Source organism: Oryza glaberrima, chromosome 4 (genome assembly GCF_000147395.1).
Source record: "Oryza glaberrima chromosome 4, OglaRS2, whole genome shotgun sequence".
Taxonomy (NCBI): domain Eukaryota; kingdom Viridiplantae; phylum Streptophyta; class Magnoliopsida; order Poales; family Poaceae; genus Oryza; species Oryza glaberrima.
In genome coordinates, this window is record NC_068329.1 from 3,843,996 (window position 1) to 3,861,176 (window position 17,181).

Sequence of the window (17,181 nt, forward strand, 5' to 3'; positions counted from 1 at the left end):
TACAACACTAATTTGTGAGTTTTAGTTTTCCGTTCCCATTTTTTGCCAGATCCGTAAGGCCTGGCAGCACCACATGCATGTGTGTTCCCTGGCCGGCTGGCTTGGAAATTATGTTGCTGTTTGGTTGGAAATTAATAGCGACTTCATTAGCCAACGCACATGTGCAAATTAGCAAAACCGGGGGAGGGAAACCGTCTGCGAAGTGAGGGAGGAAGGGGTGATGTGGAGAAAAAGAGACGCATCTGACATGTTGGATTTGGTGATCCGATGATCCATATATCGCGTCTGCCTTTGTCCGATTCAACACCACCACTATGTTTTTTTGAAAGTAAAGTGTCTATATATATATATTTATATATATATATATATATAAAGAAGTGCATCTTTTATTGATCCATAACCGTTTTCATGGTATTGAAACTGTCAGCCATACACCCATTGTAATCCGTAGTAAATATGAACTCGGCATGCTTTCTGAGATCTACTTGTTAAACTCCAGCGCCCAATAATTGGCGAAGATGTAGGTTGTCTGCAAGGTACCACTGAAACCAGAGTCCATCGCTAGCTTGGTGAACTCCAGCTCTGTCCTTTCCTTTCCTCCCCGGAAATTATTGAGCATGATCATGTCCATCTGAAATGGATATTGTGCCGTTGGGACCGGCTCTGGGATCGCCGGGAGGACAATCTCAACACCAATCACCTTGCCATTGTCCGAAAGAGCTTGGTGGCAGTTCTTGAGGATCTTGATGCAGTCCTCGTCGTTCTGCAGGTGGAGGATCGACTACACATATATGAAAGAAACATTTGTTTATGGTCTGCAATATAATAAATCGACATAACTAAACATAAAATTATAAACACCATGCTATCTTAGCTTAAAATTTAAATATTGAATTTAAGGAGAAGTGATCGTTGTATGTTGTTCTTCATACCTTTAAGAAAATTGCATCTCCATTAGGTATGCTCTCAAACATATTTCCAGCTACATGTTTCACACCTGCATGAAAAGACCAATAGACCATCAATTCAGTGGCGGAGCTAGGTTTGGAGGAGAGAGGGGGCTCAGCCTTCTTCTTCCTCCTCCAGCCCCCCCCCCCCCCCTCTCCCCCATTTTCTTCTTCCTCTCCCTCTTTTTCCCCCTCTCCTCCCTCAAATTTCCATGGAGTCCAGCTGGGTAGCGGGGGCTCGAGCCCCCCCTCCCCCCCCATGCTGGCTCCGCCGCTGACCATCATAGAAAAACTATCTTATCTGGGTAATATTTCATAGTCATGTTTTGTGTCATTTTCATATCATCTTATATTAATCCTTCCCTAAGTAAGTCATGTTTTAAACTAGATAGAACCCCAGTGGATTACTGAAAGATCGAGTAAACTTAACAAAACTTCCAGGTTACGAGGCATATTGTTAACACAAAAAAATTGCTACGATTCTTTGGCGGATTTAGTTAAGGAAATAAACCGATTGGTAGATGAAAACTTACATGGATAAGGCTGAATTCAAAGAGCAATCGTGAAGAGCATGGCAATGCAGTTTTATATTTTTAGTATATCTTTTAAATAGGCAGGATTAGTTATTTTAGTTATTTTTCTTTTCTTATTACAAAATCTTATCTCGTGTCTAATATGGACTTGTACAAACCCGAGGGTATATAATCTTTGTGATCATCATACGCAGAATATAAAATTTTGACACTTCTCCAACCTTTCGATGGGTTCTTGTTTTCGAGTAGGGTTGATTCAGTTATGTTCAATCTCTAGCGAGAAATCAAGTTCGGGGCCTTGCTCTCGAGTAGGGCTGCATCGGTTAAGTTCGATCTCCAATAAGGAAGTAAGCTCGGCAACTTCGCTTGTATCAACATGGCTAGAACTTCCTCGGTTAGGTCATATAGATTCTATCTTTAATTGTATTGTTGTTTAGAGTCGTATAAGCCTAGTTAGAACTTTTTCTTGGTTAGGTTCAATATTCTGACTAAGTTAGTATCTCTTTAACCACATTACTGTTTTAGATTGATTCGATATATCCATCGCGTTGTATAGATCTATCGACTAAATAGGATTTTCTTGTTATCTTCAATCTTATATTGTCTCGGTTAGTTCTGATCTATTAGATCATTGCTAATAAGTTTAATTCCAGTGAGCCAATATGTTTTATATCATCTTCATCGGAGTTCTAGCCGATGAGTTATCATACTCCTGAGCTTTAGCTATCAGACGTATCGGCTAGCTGGCCAGTACACATGCCAATCTATTGGCATCGGATCTCCATCCGATGTTTGCTCTAACCTTGTTAGTTGTAGGATCAAAGTAACTGGCATGCTCTGAACCCCAAATTTAGGACCTGCAGTGGACTTAAAGCAAATCTCTCAAGCCTTTGTGTGTTGCGTCATATTTTACGTCAACACATATGTAATGCAAAAAATTTGGTCCTTTTTATAGCATTTGATACTAATTTGAACCAGATGTTGTTCAATGCTTTTATTCATAATCCTCCCCTATGTATGTTTTGAAACCAATGTTTTTTATTTATATGTATTTTGTGGTGAAAAATTGGCATGTGATTTATATTGCTTTTCATATTTGTTGGATCATTGGCTAAGTGGTGTTTTGTCTTTGTATGGGACCGGCCAGACCAGTATGTTGTGTTGTTAGACTGGCTGGCCCGATGGTCTAACCGACTGGCTCCTGTTCGGAGTCAGATTCAGGTTGTTTATTTGATACTCATGAGTACTTCATGTTTTATGACTTCTAGATGGTTTCTATTTACGTATAGCTTAGTTCGTAATGTTGAGTCATGTTGAGAAAAAAAACTTGTGCTCGGATATGGTTTCTTATTTATTTATGATTAGATGTGTTCTAATGCCAAGGAAGAGTATTGCCGGTGATGGACCGTGAGTTGACTTGGGAGAAGTTGATGTCTGGACGATCACGAGATCGTGCAGGATGCTTAGGCTAAAGAATAATGCACGTGGTGGTGAAGATTACGTATGGCATACAAGAGAGATTGTGTGCGTATGGAAAGCGGAGTCAAATTTAGAAGTGGTCCAAATTTAGGAAGGCTGGAGTTTGATTTGTAATAGGATAGGTTTGTTACTTGTATGGGTAGATTTCCTTTTGGATTAGGACTACTTATTCAAGTAAACTTCGTGGTTTTGGGCTGCCACCATTGGGTATAAATAGGAAAGGGGTTGAGGCTTCTCGGAATCGATTTTTGAGAGAGAAAAGTTAAGAGAAAAAATTGGGTTTAGCGTAGATTTTGAGTTTAGTCGAAATTTGAGAGAAGAGGAGCGTTGTTGAACTTTGTAAACACAATTAGAAGCAATAAAGTTGATCTACTTTCAGGAGTTGATTTGTGTTTTTTCTCAGGTTTGGAGGCCACACCGACGACTACACGGCGGTCAAACCGATGGCTTCATAGCGATCAGACCAGCGGCATCCAGGTGGTTATACCGGCAGCATGAGGATGTTGCGGCGGTAGCATGGCGGGCGACCGGAGCAATACCATCGGTCAGACCAACAATATCTACGTAGTCAGACCTACGCATACATGTCGGTCAGACCGGCTCCATCAGGTTTTGTGAGTAACTTTTAATTCCGTTAAATGTTTTGGGTTTTTTCCTCCCATTCACCCCCGGATAGGTTTGTTTCTTTGTATTCGATTATACAATTTATATTAGAGCCTTGTTTACTCTTTCTGATCGTGGCCGATCTCAAATTTTAGCAATGGCTAATAAATTTACAACTAAACCACATGCTTTTGAGGAAGTTGATTTACTCGTGCAAAAGGATGTAATCTTTCATCATGTCTCAGAGTTTCCAAACCATATGAGGTGCCTGCTCAGATGAATACTAATGTTCTTTAAACTGATTTTGTAAATAATTGTAAAGCTCGTACTATTTTTACTTAATGATATTTTTTAATATTTAAGGGTAGTACGCAAACTCTAAGGTAAAGTAAATGCGAGTACGTGGACTTCTCCTATTTATATATACATGTATTTTTTTGCAGGATAAGATACCTGTATTTAAATAGACCATATTGTTGCTAGAAACTTAATTTTCCTCTTTGACACGAGTTCTTTGAAAAATTAATATGTGCGATTCTGTATTATGTGCTCTAAAACCAATAACGTTTCATGAAAGTAACATTAATTCATGGTAAAATACTAAACATGAGATGCAGGATTTGCTTTATTGGCCATAGTTGAATTGATTTGTACGACTCTCGGATATGGTAGTGATCATCCCAGACATAATTACGTCCGAATTATAGTATTATGTAATGACTTGTTCCACCGTCTATAATTATGACCACCACATTATGGCTGGCACACATTTTTCAACCTTTTGCTTTTTAAAACTAAATTTCCACATCAGCATTTGTTAGTAAACAATTTTCATCCAATCTATCAACATTCTAATATGTAGTGCCGGTACGTGAAGGGCTCACAATGCAGAATAATCATTAGAATATACTAACATTACTGAAAATCCGAAATAAACTGTTGATCTAAAGATTTTCTAAATAAAATAAAAAATAACATTTTTTTCAACCAATTCTTTTTAAAACAAACTTTCCGCCATTTCTTACTAAAAAAATTTAATCCAATCTATCAACATTCTAACATGTAGAAGACCAGCCAAACAATTTCAGAAATAATTTATGAGAGTGTTTCATCTAGCTCCGCTCCTAATTTATGTGGAGCTGGAGTTGTGTTAAACCTATCCTAAGTTTTCAAAAATAATTATAATTAACTATATTTTTAACAATGAGGTTAGTGTGCCGACTACTGCGAATATATTATAGGTATATTGTCTAGTCAACATTTGACTAACGTTAGCAATAGATTATTGCAGTACGTACCCGGAAGGGATGGAGCCTGAGAGATGACATGGGGCAGGTCGAAGTTGACTCCGTCGATGTGCTTGTGCCGGGACATGATCATCTCCAGCGTGCCGCCGGTGCCGCCGCCGACGTCGACGAGGACGCCGACGCCGTCGAACCCATGGAAGCGGTCGAGCAGCTTGTTGATCACGATCATGGACTGCTGCGCCATGGCCTGGTTGAACAGCGTGTTCAGCCGCCGGTTCGTCCCCATGTACTCGAACATCGGCGCCCCGTGCGCCCTCTCGAACGCCACCGCGCCGCCGCCGCCCACCGCCGCCGCCAACTGATGCCTTCTCATCGGAGAAGAAGTTGTAGTTGCGATGCAAAATTTGTGAGGTGTTCGATCGAGTTCTTAGTTCTTAATTACCAGGTGCTCAGGTAGTCCTCGTCGACGCCGAACAAGACGGAGGGGGCAAGAGATCCACGGTGGCTGTTGCCGCCGGCGGTGAACCACCTGCACACAGGCGCCGGCGAGTAGCGCCGTCGGAGAGGTTCGCCGGCAGGCCCGGCCTCCGTCGAGCACTTGACGACGTTGCACGACGCGAGGAGCCGCAGCATCCGGTCCACCGAGGACGCCGCCTCGGCCTTGTCCGCCGCCGGGAGCCGCGCGGCCAGCTCGACGGCGGAAAGCGCGCGACCGCCGTCGTCGGCGGCGGTAATTAGTGCGTCGAGGAGGCCGAGCTCGATCGCCGCCTTGAGCGTCATGGGGACGGTGAAGGCGCACATCAGCTCGAACGCCTGCAAGCATGCCGCCTCGTCCTCGTCGCCGGCGGCGACAGCAGTGGCCGGAGTGTACGAGGCCATGGGAGCTTGTCTGCTCAATATACAAGGCTCGGCTGTCGTCTCAACTCTGAACTCTGACCACTGAAGATATGTGAACTCTCAACTCTGAACTTTGATGACGGAGATTTTCCGCGGACTAGCTATTTATAGTGTATAATATTTTTTTACTGAAAAAAATCAATTTTTTATATTTTAAATAACCTACATTCATACTGTAATTATATATAATAGAAAATTTTAAACATATATTATAAAGAAAATTTATTGTGTACCTCTGAAATTTTAGTCCATCGCTTTTACGTCATTGAGTTTTTCAGATTACTTTATTTATATACTCTCGAATTTTGTTTTTATCCCTTCTATATATTTTTTTAGTTGACCATTTAATAGGTATAAAACGTAATCTTTCTAGTATATAGAAAAATATATGTAGTAGTTACTTGGAAGAGGGGATGATAAAAATTTATAGAGTAGATTTAACAAAACTACAGATATATTGGTTAAATTATCGCAAAACTACAAATTTAATATAATTTATTAAAAACTAAAGATTTAACACCAAATTTATCATAAAACTATAGGTTTAATGTTGAGTATTACAAAACTGCATAGTTAGTAACAAAGTTATCATAAAACTACAGGTTTATCGTCAATTTAATTACAAAATTTGGATGTTTATAACACCATAACATTGGTGCTAAGGACTTAAACCTCTAAATATATAGTTTTGTGATAATTTTATTATTAAATCTATAGTTTTACGATACTTAGCCTCCAACCTGTAACTTTGTGATAAATTTATCGTTAAATCTGTTTTGTGGCACATCACCATAAATATTTAATTTTGTGATAATTTGGTCAAAGAATATGTAGTTTTTGTAAAATTTACTCTTAAACTGTGCTGGCATATTTTTAGCAAAACCAATTCTCTGCTGATAAGATCTGGCCTTGATCTCTACATGAATTTTGAAACCATATATGTTTATTGTAGATAGATTTTAACTACTTCCACAAAAAATATAGATTTTAACTAGATTTACATGGATTTACATTATTGACTTTCGGAATGGCAGAAAAAAAATATGGAGTGCACGGGTTGAGGGATTGTTTGGACTCAAGATCTTGATAAGATTGATTACTGGAGCCTGGAGTTCTCTTGCTTCTTTTTAAAGAGCGTAAAATTGCATTTATTCTATTTATTTATTATTGTTTTCTTAATTTACTAGCAGTGAGATAGAAAATGTTATCTGCAACGCGATAGTGGCATCTTTCGGGAAACGGGCCGGAGGAGACCATGGATATGTTATCCAGTAATCTATTGCAATAATAAATATCACATAAGCTTAGGCCCTGTTTAGATGGGACTAAAACTTTTAAATGCCTATCACATCGGATGTTTGGACACTAATTATAAATATTAAACGTAGACTATTAATAAAACCCATCCATAATTTTAGATTAATTTGCGAGACGAATCTATTGAGCCTAATTAATCCATGATTAGCCTATGTGATGCTACAGTAAACATTATCTAATTATAGATTAATTATGCTTAAAAATTTGTGTCGTGAATTAGCTTTCATTTACTAAATTAGTTTTGTAAATAGTCTATATTTAATACTCTAAATTAGTGTTAAATACAAGGACTAAAGTTAAGTCCCTGGATCCAAACACCACTAAGTCTCGTTCAGTCCACTAATTTATTAACGGAATATAAATAATACTCTTTCCAACATTAATTATACGACGAAAACTATGGCTGAGTTCTACAGCTCGTCTGGCTTTTGCATATTCAGAGCATATGTATTGTTTAGAAATGGAGAAGGTCCTTATGGAGGGCCCCACGGCAGGGATGGCATCTTGCAAAAATATGTGCAGTGTATAGGCACCATCAAAATGTGATAATTCATACTCCCTCCGTTTCACAATGTAAGTCATTCTAATATTTCTTATATTTATATTGATGCTAATGAATCTAGACATATAAAACTATCTAGATTTATTAGCATCAATATAAATATAAAAAATATTAGAATAATTTATATTGTGAGACGGAGGAAGTATTTAATTAATCATATCGTAACACCTTTATTTTGTGGTGCGGACTATAAGCCCACCACTACAGAGCACCCATCGTTTGTGTTGGTTCCATTCCAGAACCAGGATCTATAATCTTCAAAATAAAAGAAGTCCGGTAAAAAAAAAAAAAATCTTCGATCCGTGTCATGGAGCTCGGGGAGGCGCCACCATCAATGGGTGGAGCTTCTTCTGAAAGACGATGACACCGCCATCAAGTAGCAACAACACGGCGCAAAAGAACCAAATAGGGTTGTTGGTTTTTTTTTTGAAGGGGTAGTAGCAGGGAGAGACACGAAGGTATAAGAGATTTGCTTAACTTTAGTATATGTTCTAAAAATGGGGTTCAGAGTATGTCAATTTGTTTGATGCTGCAACTAACCGAAAAACTTATAATTCACCATACTGTCATCACGAACACTGAGGAGTTTATTTTGATTATCCAAAACAGTAGCCACATATGAAATAATAAGTACAAACAATAATTATCACACCACCAGATAAATAATTAAGAAAATGTATAAAATTTAGTTAATTCCTACGCTAATTTATGATGCTCTTCTTAATAAATATTCGAAGTACTAGCTCCATCCATAGACGTTTTGACCAAATTAAAGAAAAATATAGCTATATTTTCAACACAAAACAAACATACTGTTAAAATATATCCATTAATGTTACATTTAATGGGACTAATTTGCTCATGTAGATGTTGCTAAATTTTTTAAGAAGTTGTACTTTAAAAAATCAAAATACAAAGTCTTATAAGATGAAAGATGAAAGAGAGGGAGTACTCAGCATTATTCCTGCATCAGCATCTTTAATAATTTATGAATATCTCTCCAAACGGATACAATCTTATCGCCAAATGTCCATTCTATTAAGAAAACCCCTTGGCCATGAAGCTTACCTAGGGGATGGTTTTATTTGCATTCACGTCTCTTAGAAAGATCAACTACACTAAATTCTCTTTTAGGGGAAGGAAGTATAACTGCTTTACCAATAGTTGAGACTCAATCTGAAGATGTTTCCGCCTAGGCAAAATTTGCTACAGGACATTCAAAAAACGTGTAATTAGCTAGGGGGTATCGTAAGAACGTGGACATCGTAAGAACATGTATTTGCTGTAGGTCATCGAAACAACTAATAATTAGCTGCTGGACACCAGCGGAATTATTTTATTATTTTTGGAGGAATAGGAGAGAGAAACAATCATTAAAGACTAGTTTGCCCTTGGCTCAAATTAATCCAACATGGGCCCTATTGTGAGCATATCCTCCTCATCTCGCTCTGGCGGCGGCGCGCCGTCGCGGTCGTGGATGCGGCAGTGGGTGAGCCTGGAGGAGCGGTGGCGGCGGGCAAGCGCAGCGGGCGAGCACAGCAGGCGGAGCGGCAACGATAGGTGGAGCGGTGACGACGAGTGAGCGTGGTGGGTAGAGCAGCGATGACGGGCGAGCGCAGCAAGAGCGGCAACGGTGGGGTGCCTGGGAGCAGCGGCAGCGGTGACAGCGGGTGACCACAGGAGGAGCGGCGGCGGCAGGCGAGCGCGGCGGGCGGAGCGGCGACGGTAGGCGAGCGCCATGACAACAGGCGAAGGGGCAGCGGCAGCAAGCGAGGATGAAGGCAGCGGTTGAGAGCAGAGAGAGAGAAAGAATGAGCGATGGAGAAAGGATAAGGAAGAAAAAAGGAAAAGAAAAAAAATCAAAGGGTAGGACCATACTTCAGTTGTTCTCTCTCCAATTCTTCCGGATATAATAAAATAGGCAAAATTTGCTACAAGACACTAACAAGATGTGTAATTAGCTGTAGGACACCATAAAGACGTGAATTTGTCCGAGGACACTTCAAAAATGTGGTAATTTGCTGTAGGACACTGAACGCATTAAAATGTAATATCCACTATATTGATGAAAGAGAAACCACACAAAATGATATTTTTACCCTTATTATCGTCTTCTCCCTTCTCACTGTTTTCTTCCGATGCTCACTCCTAGCAAGGTCCATCGGTTTGCCCATGGTGGACAACAGGCTAGCCTCGAGCCACCACGCAGCTAGCCGATCGCGCCGCCGATGATGATGGTGCCGCCCGTGCCGGCTACGCTAGGCGTAGCCGTGCCGTCCATTAAGCCTGTGCCCGCCGGCTTGCGTCGCTGTGCCGTCCATCTGGCCGGCGCCCGCTGACTTCCTGTCGTGCTACAGCTATAACCCGACAACCCAGTGTACAACTAGTCTTCATATTACGGCGACGGTTGCGGCTACAGCTATGGCTACGGCTGTGGCGGCGGGGCTCGTGCGCCGGTGGCAACAAGCCGGTGGCCAGTGGGTACTACGGAGGGAGTGGCCTCGGTGACGGTGCCGAACGACCACCAGGGATGGTACTACGGCAACCGGTAGCCGTACTACCAACAGCAGCAATGCTACGAGGTCCCCAACGCCGGATGCAGCATCATGTGATGTGTGCCGGCAGCCGCCATCGCCATGGATGGGAGCAATCAGTGCGTGTGGTCATTCTTGCCAGTGTTAAAAAAATCTTTCTTTTTTTTTGTTGCCGATGCCCTTTTTTGTTTATTTAGGGTGTTGAGTTGTGTGTGTGAACAATTGAGTCGTGATGTTAAGCGGAGTGGCTGTCCGCCATGGGTAAGCCGGTGGAGCTCGCTCCAAGTGAGCCAGAAAAAGACTTGGAGGAGGAAGAAGAAGGGCAAAACTATCATTTTATATGATTTCTCTCTCATCAACTAGTTGGATATTATATTTTAATGTGCACAGTGTCCTACAGCAAATTACCATATTTTTGAAGTGTCCTCGGGCAAATTCACGTCTTTGTGGTGTCTCACAGCTAAATACATATTTTCTGAGTGTCCTGTAGCAAATTTTACCAATAAAAGAATCCTGCTGGTGTTCAGCAGCTAATTACCAATTTTTACGGTGCCCTACAGTAGAAACGTGTTCTTGCGGTGTCTCCTAGCTAATTAAATGTTTTTTGGATGTCCTGTAGCAAATTTTGCCTTCCGCATATATTCCTAGTAATGTAATCTCCATTCCAGATGGGTAAATATTCTTATCCGTAGATCAATTCAATGCCGGAATTCGACCTGCTATTAATTAGGTTGTGTCATGTAAATGATTTGTATGGAAGGCAGTAAGATAATATTTTGGGTAGGACCTTTGACAAAAATTGATGCCGTTTCTAACTCCATAGAGATTACTTCTCAATATAATTTTTTTTGAATTTAGTAAAATTTCTTTTACCGATTCATCAATACATGCTATTGTAGAATGAGTGTGGCACCGCTATTTTTTTTTCTGACATGAGCTTTTGCTCGTGGAGCTATTTTCAATTGTAAGAGTATGTTGATAACCAATTATGTGGAGAAATGGCTGAGTGGTTGATAGCTCTGGTCTCGAAAACCGGTGAACTATCGAGGGTTTGAATCCCTCTCTCTTTCCATTTGCGTATTAAATACTTTTGTTTCTTTATTTATTATTTTTTTCCCATATCTTTATTTCATAGAAAGGAATGAATGGCTCGGCAAGATAGAATAAGCGAGTCAGAACAGAAAAAAAATAGTAGAACTTATATAAATAAGAAAATCTTAGTTAAGAAGAGTCATGTAAAGAACAGGCTCCTAATTACTGGATTGATCAAAGAGGTTCCCCAGAAAGCCATCTATCAACCATAGCAAAACACTCCTTTGGCATGTACTCCGGGGCTGTGTGCCCAGCACCCTACGTATACATGCACACTGATCAATCACTTAGATTATAAATTTCAGGCCTAAATTTAATAACTGAAAGCAGCAATGCATGTGAGTATCCACCAAATACTATACCTTCACAGTTGCGTATGTCAGGTTATTGGAGTAAGTTCTTGTGAACCTAGGAAAATTAGAAAAAGAAGAATGTACAGGACATTAATATATGCATAATATAACATTAATGCATATATAATTCACTATATGGATGTTCCAAATAATTCATAGATTCGTCACAGTTAAACTATAAACACACCCTGAGAACATTATCTTTTTTTTTCTTTTGACATTTTTCTCCTTCTTTTACATATCCATAAACTGCCCCCTCAGAAAACAATTCCCAAGAATGGATAAATTGCCCTGAATAAAACTATTATTAGAAATAGCCATTTTTTCTATTATATTTCCATAAGTTGCCTCTGAAGAAACGTATTAAGAAATTGCCCTTTTCCCTTTCATATTTCCATAATTTGATCCAAAAGAAAACAACTGTCGGAAGTGGCCCTTTTTCATTTCATATAATAACTCAGTGAAAAAAGCTGGCATTGAGGTTATAGGAGTACCCATGGCCAACAGGAAATCTTTGCTAAGTCCCAATATAGGCTAATCTTTGACAATTAATTCTTAGAAATCCATGTAGTTTAATAACATGTGAATTATATATTATAAAATTATTTCTCACGATGAATCTAAAATATAAATCTTATGGTGTTAAACTATATATAGAAATTGATGGTCAAGGACTTAAATCTCGATTCACAGAAAACCGTTGACTGCAGCCTGCTGGTCACAAATTTAATTTATGAGAACTGAATTGGATTTAGCAATAAAAATATTAATTCAAATTTGCCTGCAAGAAACCAGCCGGCTTGTGTTTATCTATGCCAGAACATGTAGAACTGGTTCCCAGTGGTAGTTGGGAATTTTAACCCTGCTGACAGTGAATACATGGAACAGTAGAATATATATAGTGCTCTGATCCTTACTACCTCCTTCCATGTTTGAAGTTAGTTAGTTCAATTTTGAGCTAACCAACGATTGAGGGAGTACTTACTTACCCTACCACTTGGCTGTTGACGTACCATGGTCGCCAACCATGTGTGATGGACAGGTTAAGAGATTTAAGCCATCCTTGGGTGCCAATAAGAGATACTACACTGTCATGATCTCCACTGCAAGGTCAAATTAAGGAATGTTAATATGGTCGACCTAGGGCAAAGGAAATAGAAGAAAAATAATTCACCTGAGGCTAAGTTAAATTTTATCATGTTAAGAAGATAGCAGGAGGTACCTCTGTAGTAGCTCGATGTACCAAACAGTTTTAGTGCAAAATTTATTACCTACAAGTACTAGTAGTTTCTCAAGTACCGTGAAATTTCTCTAATACTAATATCAATTCTTAGTGGGTGATTCTTCAGTTAAATATATCTCCTTTTGTTACATTTTTTTAAAAAAAAAGTATTATCTAGCTCACTCCATTACCTGTATACCAAGCCTCGGTATCCTTGGGTAATCAGGCTTAAATGATACTCCACTGAACTGACGATTTGCTTTTTGTAAAGAAGGTCATGATTACATCTTTCCCATGTTGTTACTGTTCCCTGCAGTGTAGTATACAACAGTTGTTTTTACCTCTAAGTTGTTATTTACATCACTAATTATATAAAATTCCTTTACCTTGTGAATACCCAAACTCTCCCTTACAGCTTCGTCGTTTGCCCATATTTTGGACAGAACATAGGTGGCATTCTGCAGTCAAATGAAATACAACAAAAAGATTGAATTACAACCACAACGATAAGACTATGGAATTTCAAATCCTAAATTCCAAGTGTCAGCAATAAAGACATAAAAACCGTAATCGCAGAGTAAGAGATATTTGTTTCTTACCCTACAAACGGATGAAACTGCCGACTCAAGTAGCTTTGTTCTTCTATCGTGTGATGAAGCCAAGTTGTTGGACATGACACTTATTCCATCTTCCTCGCAGCGTGGCTCCAAGATGTGTAAATCATTCACATCCCTTATGCACTGCATATTATTATCATTCACATCAACTTGGTATAGTTCCAAAAGGAATAATGAGAACGGAATATACATGTGCCATATTATTATTTATGTATATGTCATTCACTAATTTTTTTTTCCGAAAGTAGTAGATGGGTGCCTTACATCCCTGATGGCTTGGACAGAGTTGGCACACTGTGAGTTTGGAGGGGTCATGTAATCTCCCTTGCAATTCTTCCGAGCAACCTATATACACAGTGATAAAAATGCCATTGTAAGTTAAGTAGTTGTTGAATCAATTTCAATGTTTCTATGGTATTGGTTACTAATCTGATATGGAAACATTTTATTAATTCAATCGAAATGTATTTTTTGAATTGATAGTTCAATCAAGTGGTAGCTAGCCAAACAACCAAGCAAAACCATACCCCTGGATATTTGAAATTTTTATGTATGATTTCTATGTCCGAAATCATAATATAAACAAAACAGCACAAGTTAAAGTCATGTTTCTTCTTTATCTCACCTCATATAGTTCATCATCTATAATTCCCAGACTATGAAGAAAGGGAAATTTACTGTTGTCATCATGGGTAGTGTCAGTCAATGGATTGCCAGCAATATAACCCTGAATATTTGTGCAAACATTCATAAATTAGAATCACAGTATACTTTCAAATAGGTATCGCGTTGATCACTCATTTCATAAGGTTCACAGATAATCAAAAGATAATATATTAACAAAGTCAAAACAAATATCGTGCCATTAAATTTTAAGGCATAATATCTGAAGATTTTATTTCACAATGAGAGTGTGACTGTTGGAGTGTAGCTACCAGTGTTGGGATGTTGGGATATCAGAAAACTGAACAGAGCAAAATACCGGTGTGCTAAACCTCAGAATAGAATAAAAGCTGTACCAAAATAGCATTAAGTGAATTGAAATAAATTCATGGCACCAAAAAACAAAAGAAAACCTTGAACCTTGAGATTAAGATGCCGCTCGTTTCTGGATTCTTTTCCTAGAACAAAAGAAAAAATAATCAGTGAAAAAAGAATATGAACAGAGCAGTAAAGTTAGCCCTGTATGTTCATTGATATAAGAGTGAAGAAGGATTAAGCGTGATCAAAATATATAAGTTGATTACCTTTAGCGATTTCCATGGTGAGAGTAGGTATAATTATACCGCTATAAGAATCACCCGAAACATAGAGCGGATTCGAGGAGAATTGTGGATGATCGTCAAACCACTGCAGAAAGACAATTCAATATATTCTTAGAGAAGAACACAAATTCACAGGGAAGAGGAATGAAAATCCTCGGCGAACTAGAAATATAACACATGTACTAAAGTATATAGTTTGTGTTGTGTATTGAACCTTTTGGATGAAAGTGTAGAGCTGGTGAACAACAATGGTGTCACTGGACTTGAGTCCTTCGGCTGTGGTGGCATATGTGAAGCCAGTTCCAGGTGGAGAATCGACGAAGATAACATTGCTTATCTGCAATCAGAGAACCAAACTGAAAGAAAATTAAGCATCTTCCTCAATCAAGAGACATTTATATATGTTTTGAGCTTGATGTTTGGGGCTATGGATGCTAACAAGAGTTTTTACATTAATTCTTGATACCTAATTACTGCTAAGATATGAAATGGAGACAAGAAATTGTTATGTATTTCATTTTTCATATACTTGTACAAGAAAAGGAGTACTAACTTTGGTCCAGGAGTTTGCCTTGTAGTGCAAAGTAGGCAACCCTCCTTTGTAGCCATGAAAATCAAAAAAGAGAGGGCCTGCACATAACCAAATAATAATAATAATAATAATAATAATAATAATAATAATAATAATAATAATATGACAGCACTGTTAAATCGTTTAAGAATATTTTGCCTATGCCATCCTGACTTCGCTATATATAGCATGCACGTGTTCTGTTCGTCCTAAAAATGATTAACTTCTAGAGACCCCATAGGTTGTTTTTGACAAAGGGAGTAAGTGTTTTAGAGATGGAGAGGGGCCAAGTGCTACTTATAAGAAAAGGCAGAGAGAGAGGCCAGGGGGCTAAGATACCAGATGTAGAACATATGTGCTCTAGAAAATTGAAATACTTGGTTGAGCATGGGAAAATGGCATGAAGGAGCAAGCTTGAATATGTCCATAGAAAATGCAAAAAATCAATTTCCAAAACTACAGTCATGTGATGGGATCAGTACTGTAGTAGTATCATGGGTACAGTACTAATAAAAAATTAGTAATGCTTAATAAAAAATTATCTATCTAGATGTCGACATATTTTAGACTAAAAATTAGCCGAATTTTTTTCCACTACAGCAGTAGCAATGCTTAATCTATCTCAATTGAATAGACTGCATTGGCCATTCTTTGCCTAGCAGTAACATTCATTGTAGCAACAGCTCAATTCACTTGTGCCATGGCCCCACAGCCATGCACGCTTCCAATTTAACTGTCTTAACTAGCCGTGTTCCAGTTCTCAAAAAAAAAAAAAAAAAAAAATCTAGCCGTGTTCCTTGATCAGTTCGTGTCCACGCTGTACTCTTGCAGATTTCAGAGAGCATCAAACAGCTCAAAAAATCGACTGCAACTAAGCCCAAATATCTGTGATAAAATTTTAGCAAAACCGTAAAGTATTTATAGTACATTACCAATCTCGTAGATGAGTCCGGAGAAGGCAGAGCATCCGGGCCCACCGGTCAGCCAGAGCAGGACGGGGTCCTGTTCCGGGCTCCTCTCCGACTCGATGAAGTAGTAGAAGAATCGAGCCTCGCCAACCGCCACGTACCTGTCATGCCATGCCATGCCATGCATGCATGCCGCGTATACATAATCTTCATCAGGCATCAACACAAGATCCTCTTATTTCACCGGAAAGATCGAAGGAGGCCATCCAAATTTAGCAAGAAGAAAAAAAGTTACAAGAAAAAACACGACAATGCATCAAAATACACACGACACGATCAAGCACCACGCACAAGCACAAACCACTGAGAGTGGTTTTAGAGGACCGAAAAGTTTAAGCACAAACCGCTAAGAACATCAACACAAGATCGAACCGAAACATTTTTTAGTTTCAGAGGTCACAGCAGAGCATAGGATCAGAGCATGCAGTTAATCACTGCTCAGAATTCAGAATCAGATCGAATGCAGGATTTCAGAGAGATCACAGCAGATCGAGCAAGCAACACAGAGCGTAAGATTACTACTAGTACTACTAAACTTATATTAATACCCTGTTTCGAGGGAGAAGGGCAGGGGGCCAGCGAACCCGGGCAGGCGATCCACCGCCTTCCTGCTGCTGCTCATGGCCGCCGGCGACGCCGCAGCCACGGCGGCGGAGCTGCAGGAGCAGAGCAGCAGCAGCAGCAGGCAGCACTGCTCTAGCCTGGTCGCCATGGCTAGCTAGCTTAGCTCAAGCTTGGGGTAAATTAGCAGCAGCTACCTCGGTTAGAAGCTACCGACAGGGGACAGGTGAACGGGGAAATAAAGGACATACTCCCTCCGTAAAATAAAAATAATAATAAAAAAAAAGGAAAACCCTGTGTTTCCGTGTCCAATTTTAACTGTCCGTCTTATATGAAATTTTTTTATAATTCGTATTTTTATTGTTGTTAGATGATAAAACATGATTAACATTTTATGCGTGACTTGTCTTTTT

General features: G+C 39.3%; 2 protein-coding genes across 2 annotated transcripts; both read right to left on the bottom strand.

Annotated features, from left to right (window-relative positions):
• Nucleotides 1-348: 348 nt before the first annotated feature.
• On the bottom strand, nt 349-5,755 carry LOC127771667 (probable inactive methyltransferase Os04g0175900). Its single transcript, XM_052297593.1, has 4 exons — nt 5,252-5,755; nt 4,861-5,174; nt 933-997; nt 349-781 (listed from the first exon to the last, which is right to left on the bottom strand). Exons 1-4 carry the CDS (start codon nt 5,686-5,688, stop codon nt 482-484), a joined length of 1,116 nt encoding a protein of 371 aa, XP_052153553.1. The 5' UTR covers nt 5,689-5,755; the 3' UTR covers nt 349-481.
• Nucleotides 5,756-11,335: 5,580 nt separating this feature from the next.
• LOC127771687 (serine carboxypeptidase-like 10) lies at nt 11,336-16,919 on the bottom strand. Its single transcript, XM_052297612.1, has 14 exons — nt 16,756-16,919; nt 16,172-16,308; nt 15,222-15,298; nt 14,883-15,005; nt 14,651-14,753; nt 14,487-14,524; nt 14,029-14,130; nt 13,668-13,748; nt 13,386-13,526; nt 13,173-13,244; nt 12,978-13,096; nt 12,554-12,667; nt 11,574-11,619; nt 11,336-11,469 (listed from the first exon to the last, which is right to left on the bottom strand). The coding sequence occupies exons 1-14, from the start codon at nt 16,917-16,919 to the stop codon at nt 11,386-11,388; spliced, it is 1,401 nt and encodes a 466-aa protein (XP_052153572.1). The 3' UTR covers nt 11,336-11,385.
• Between the last annotated feature and the right edge of the window lie 262 nt (nt 16,920-17,181).

Bases quoted from the DNA above. Each gene is read 5' to 3' on its own strand.
- LOC127771687 (XM_052297612.1), bottom strand. From the start codon at position 16,919: ATGGCGACCAGGCTAGAGCAGTGCTGCCTGCTGCTGCTGCTGCTCTGC. The intron at 15,006-15,221 runs GTTAGTACTCCT...CTCTGATTGCAG, and splicing joins AGGCAAACTCCTGGACCAAA to ATAAGCAATGTTATCTTCGT. The intron at 11,620-12,553 runs GTAAGTAAGTAC...TAATTTTCCTAG, and splicing joins GTCAACAGCCAAGTGGTAGG to GTTCACAAGAACTTACTCCA.
- LOC127771667 (XM_052297593.1), bottom strand. From the start codon at position 5,688: ATGGCCTCGTACACTCCGGCCACTGCTGTCGCCGCCGGCGACGAGGAC. The intron at 5,175-5,251 runs GTAATTAAGAAC...TCCGATGAGAAG, and splicing joins GAGGACTACCTGAGCACCTG to GCATCAGTTGGCGGCGGCGG. The intron at 998-4,860 runs GTACGTACTGCA...CTTTTCATGCAG, and splicing joins TCAGGCTCCATCCCTTCCGG to GTGTGAAACATGTAGCTGGA.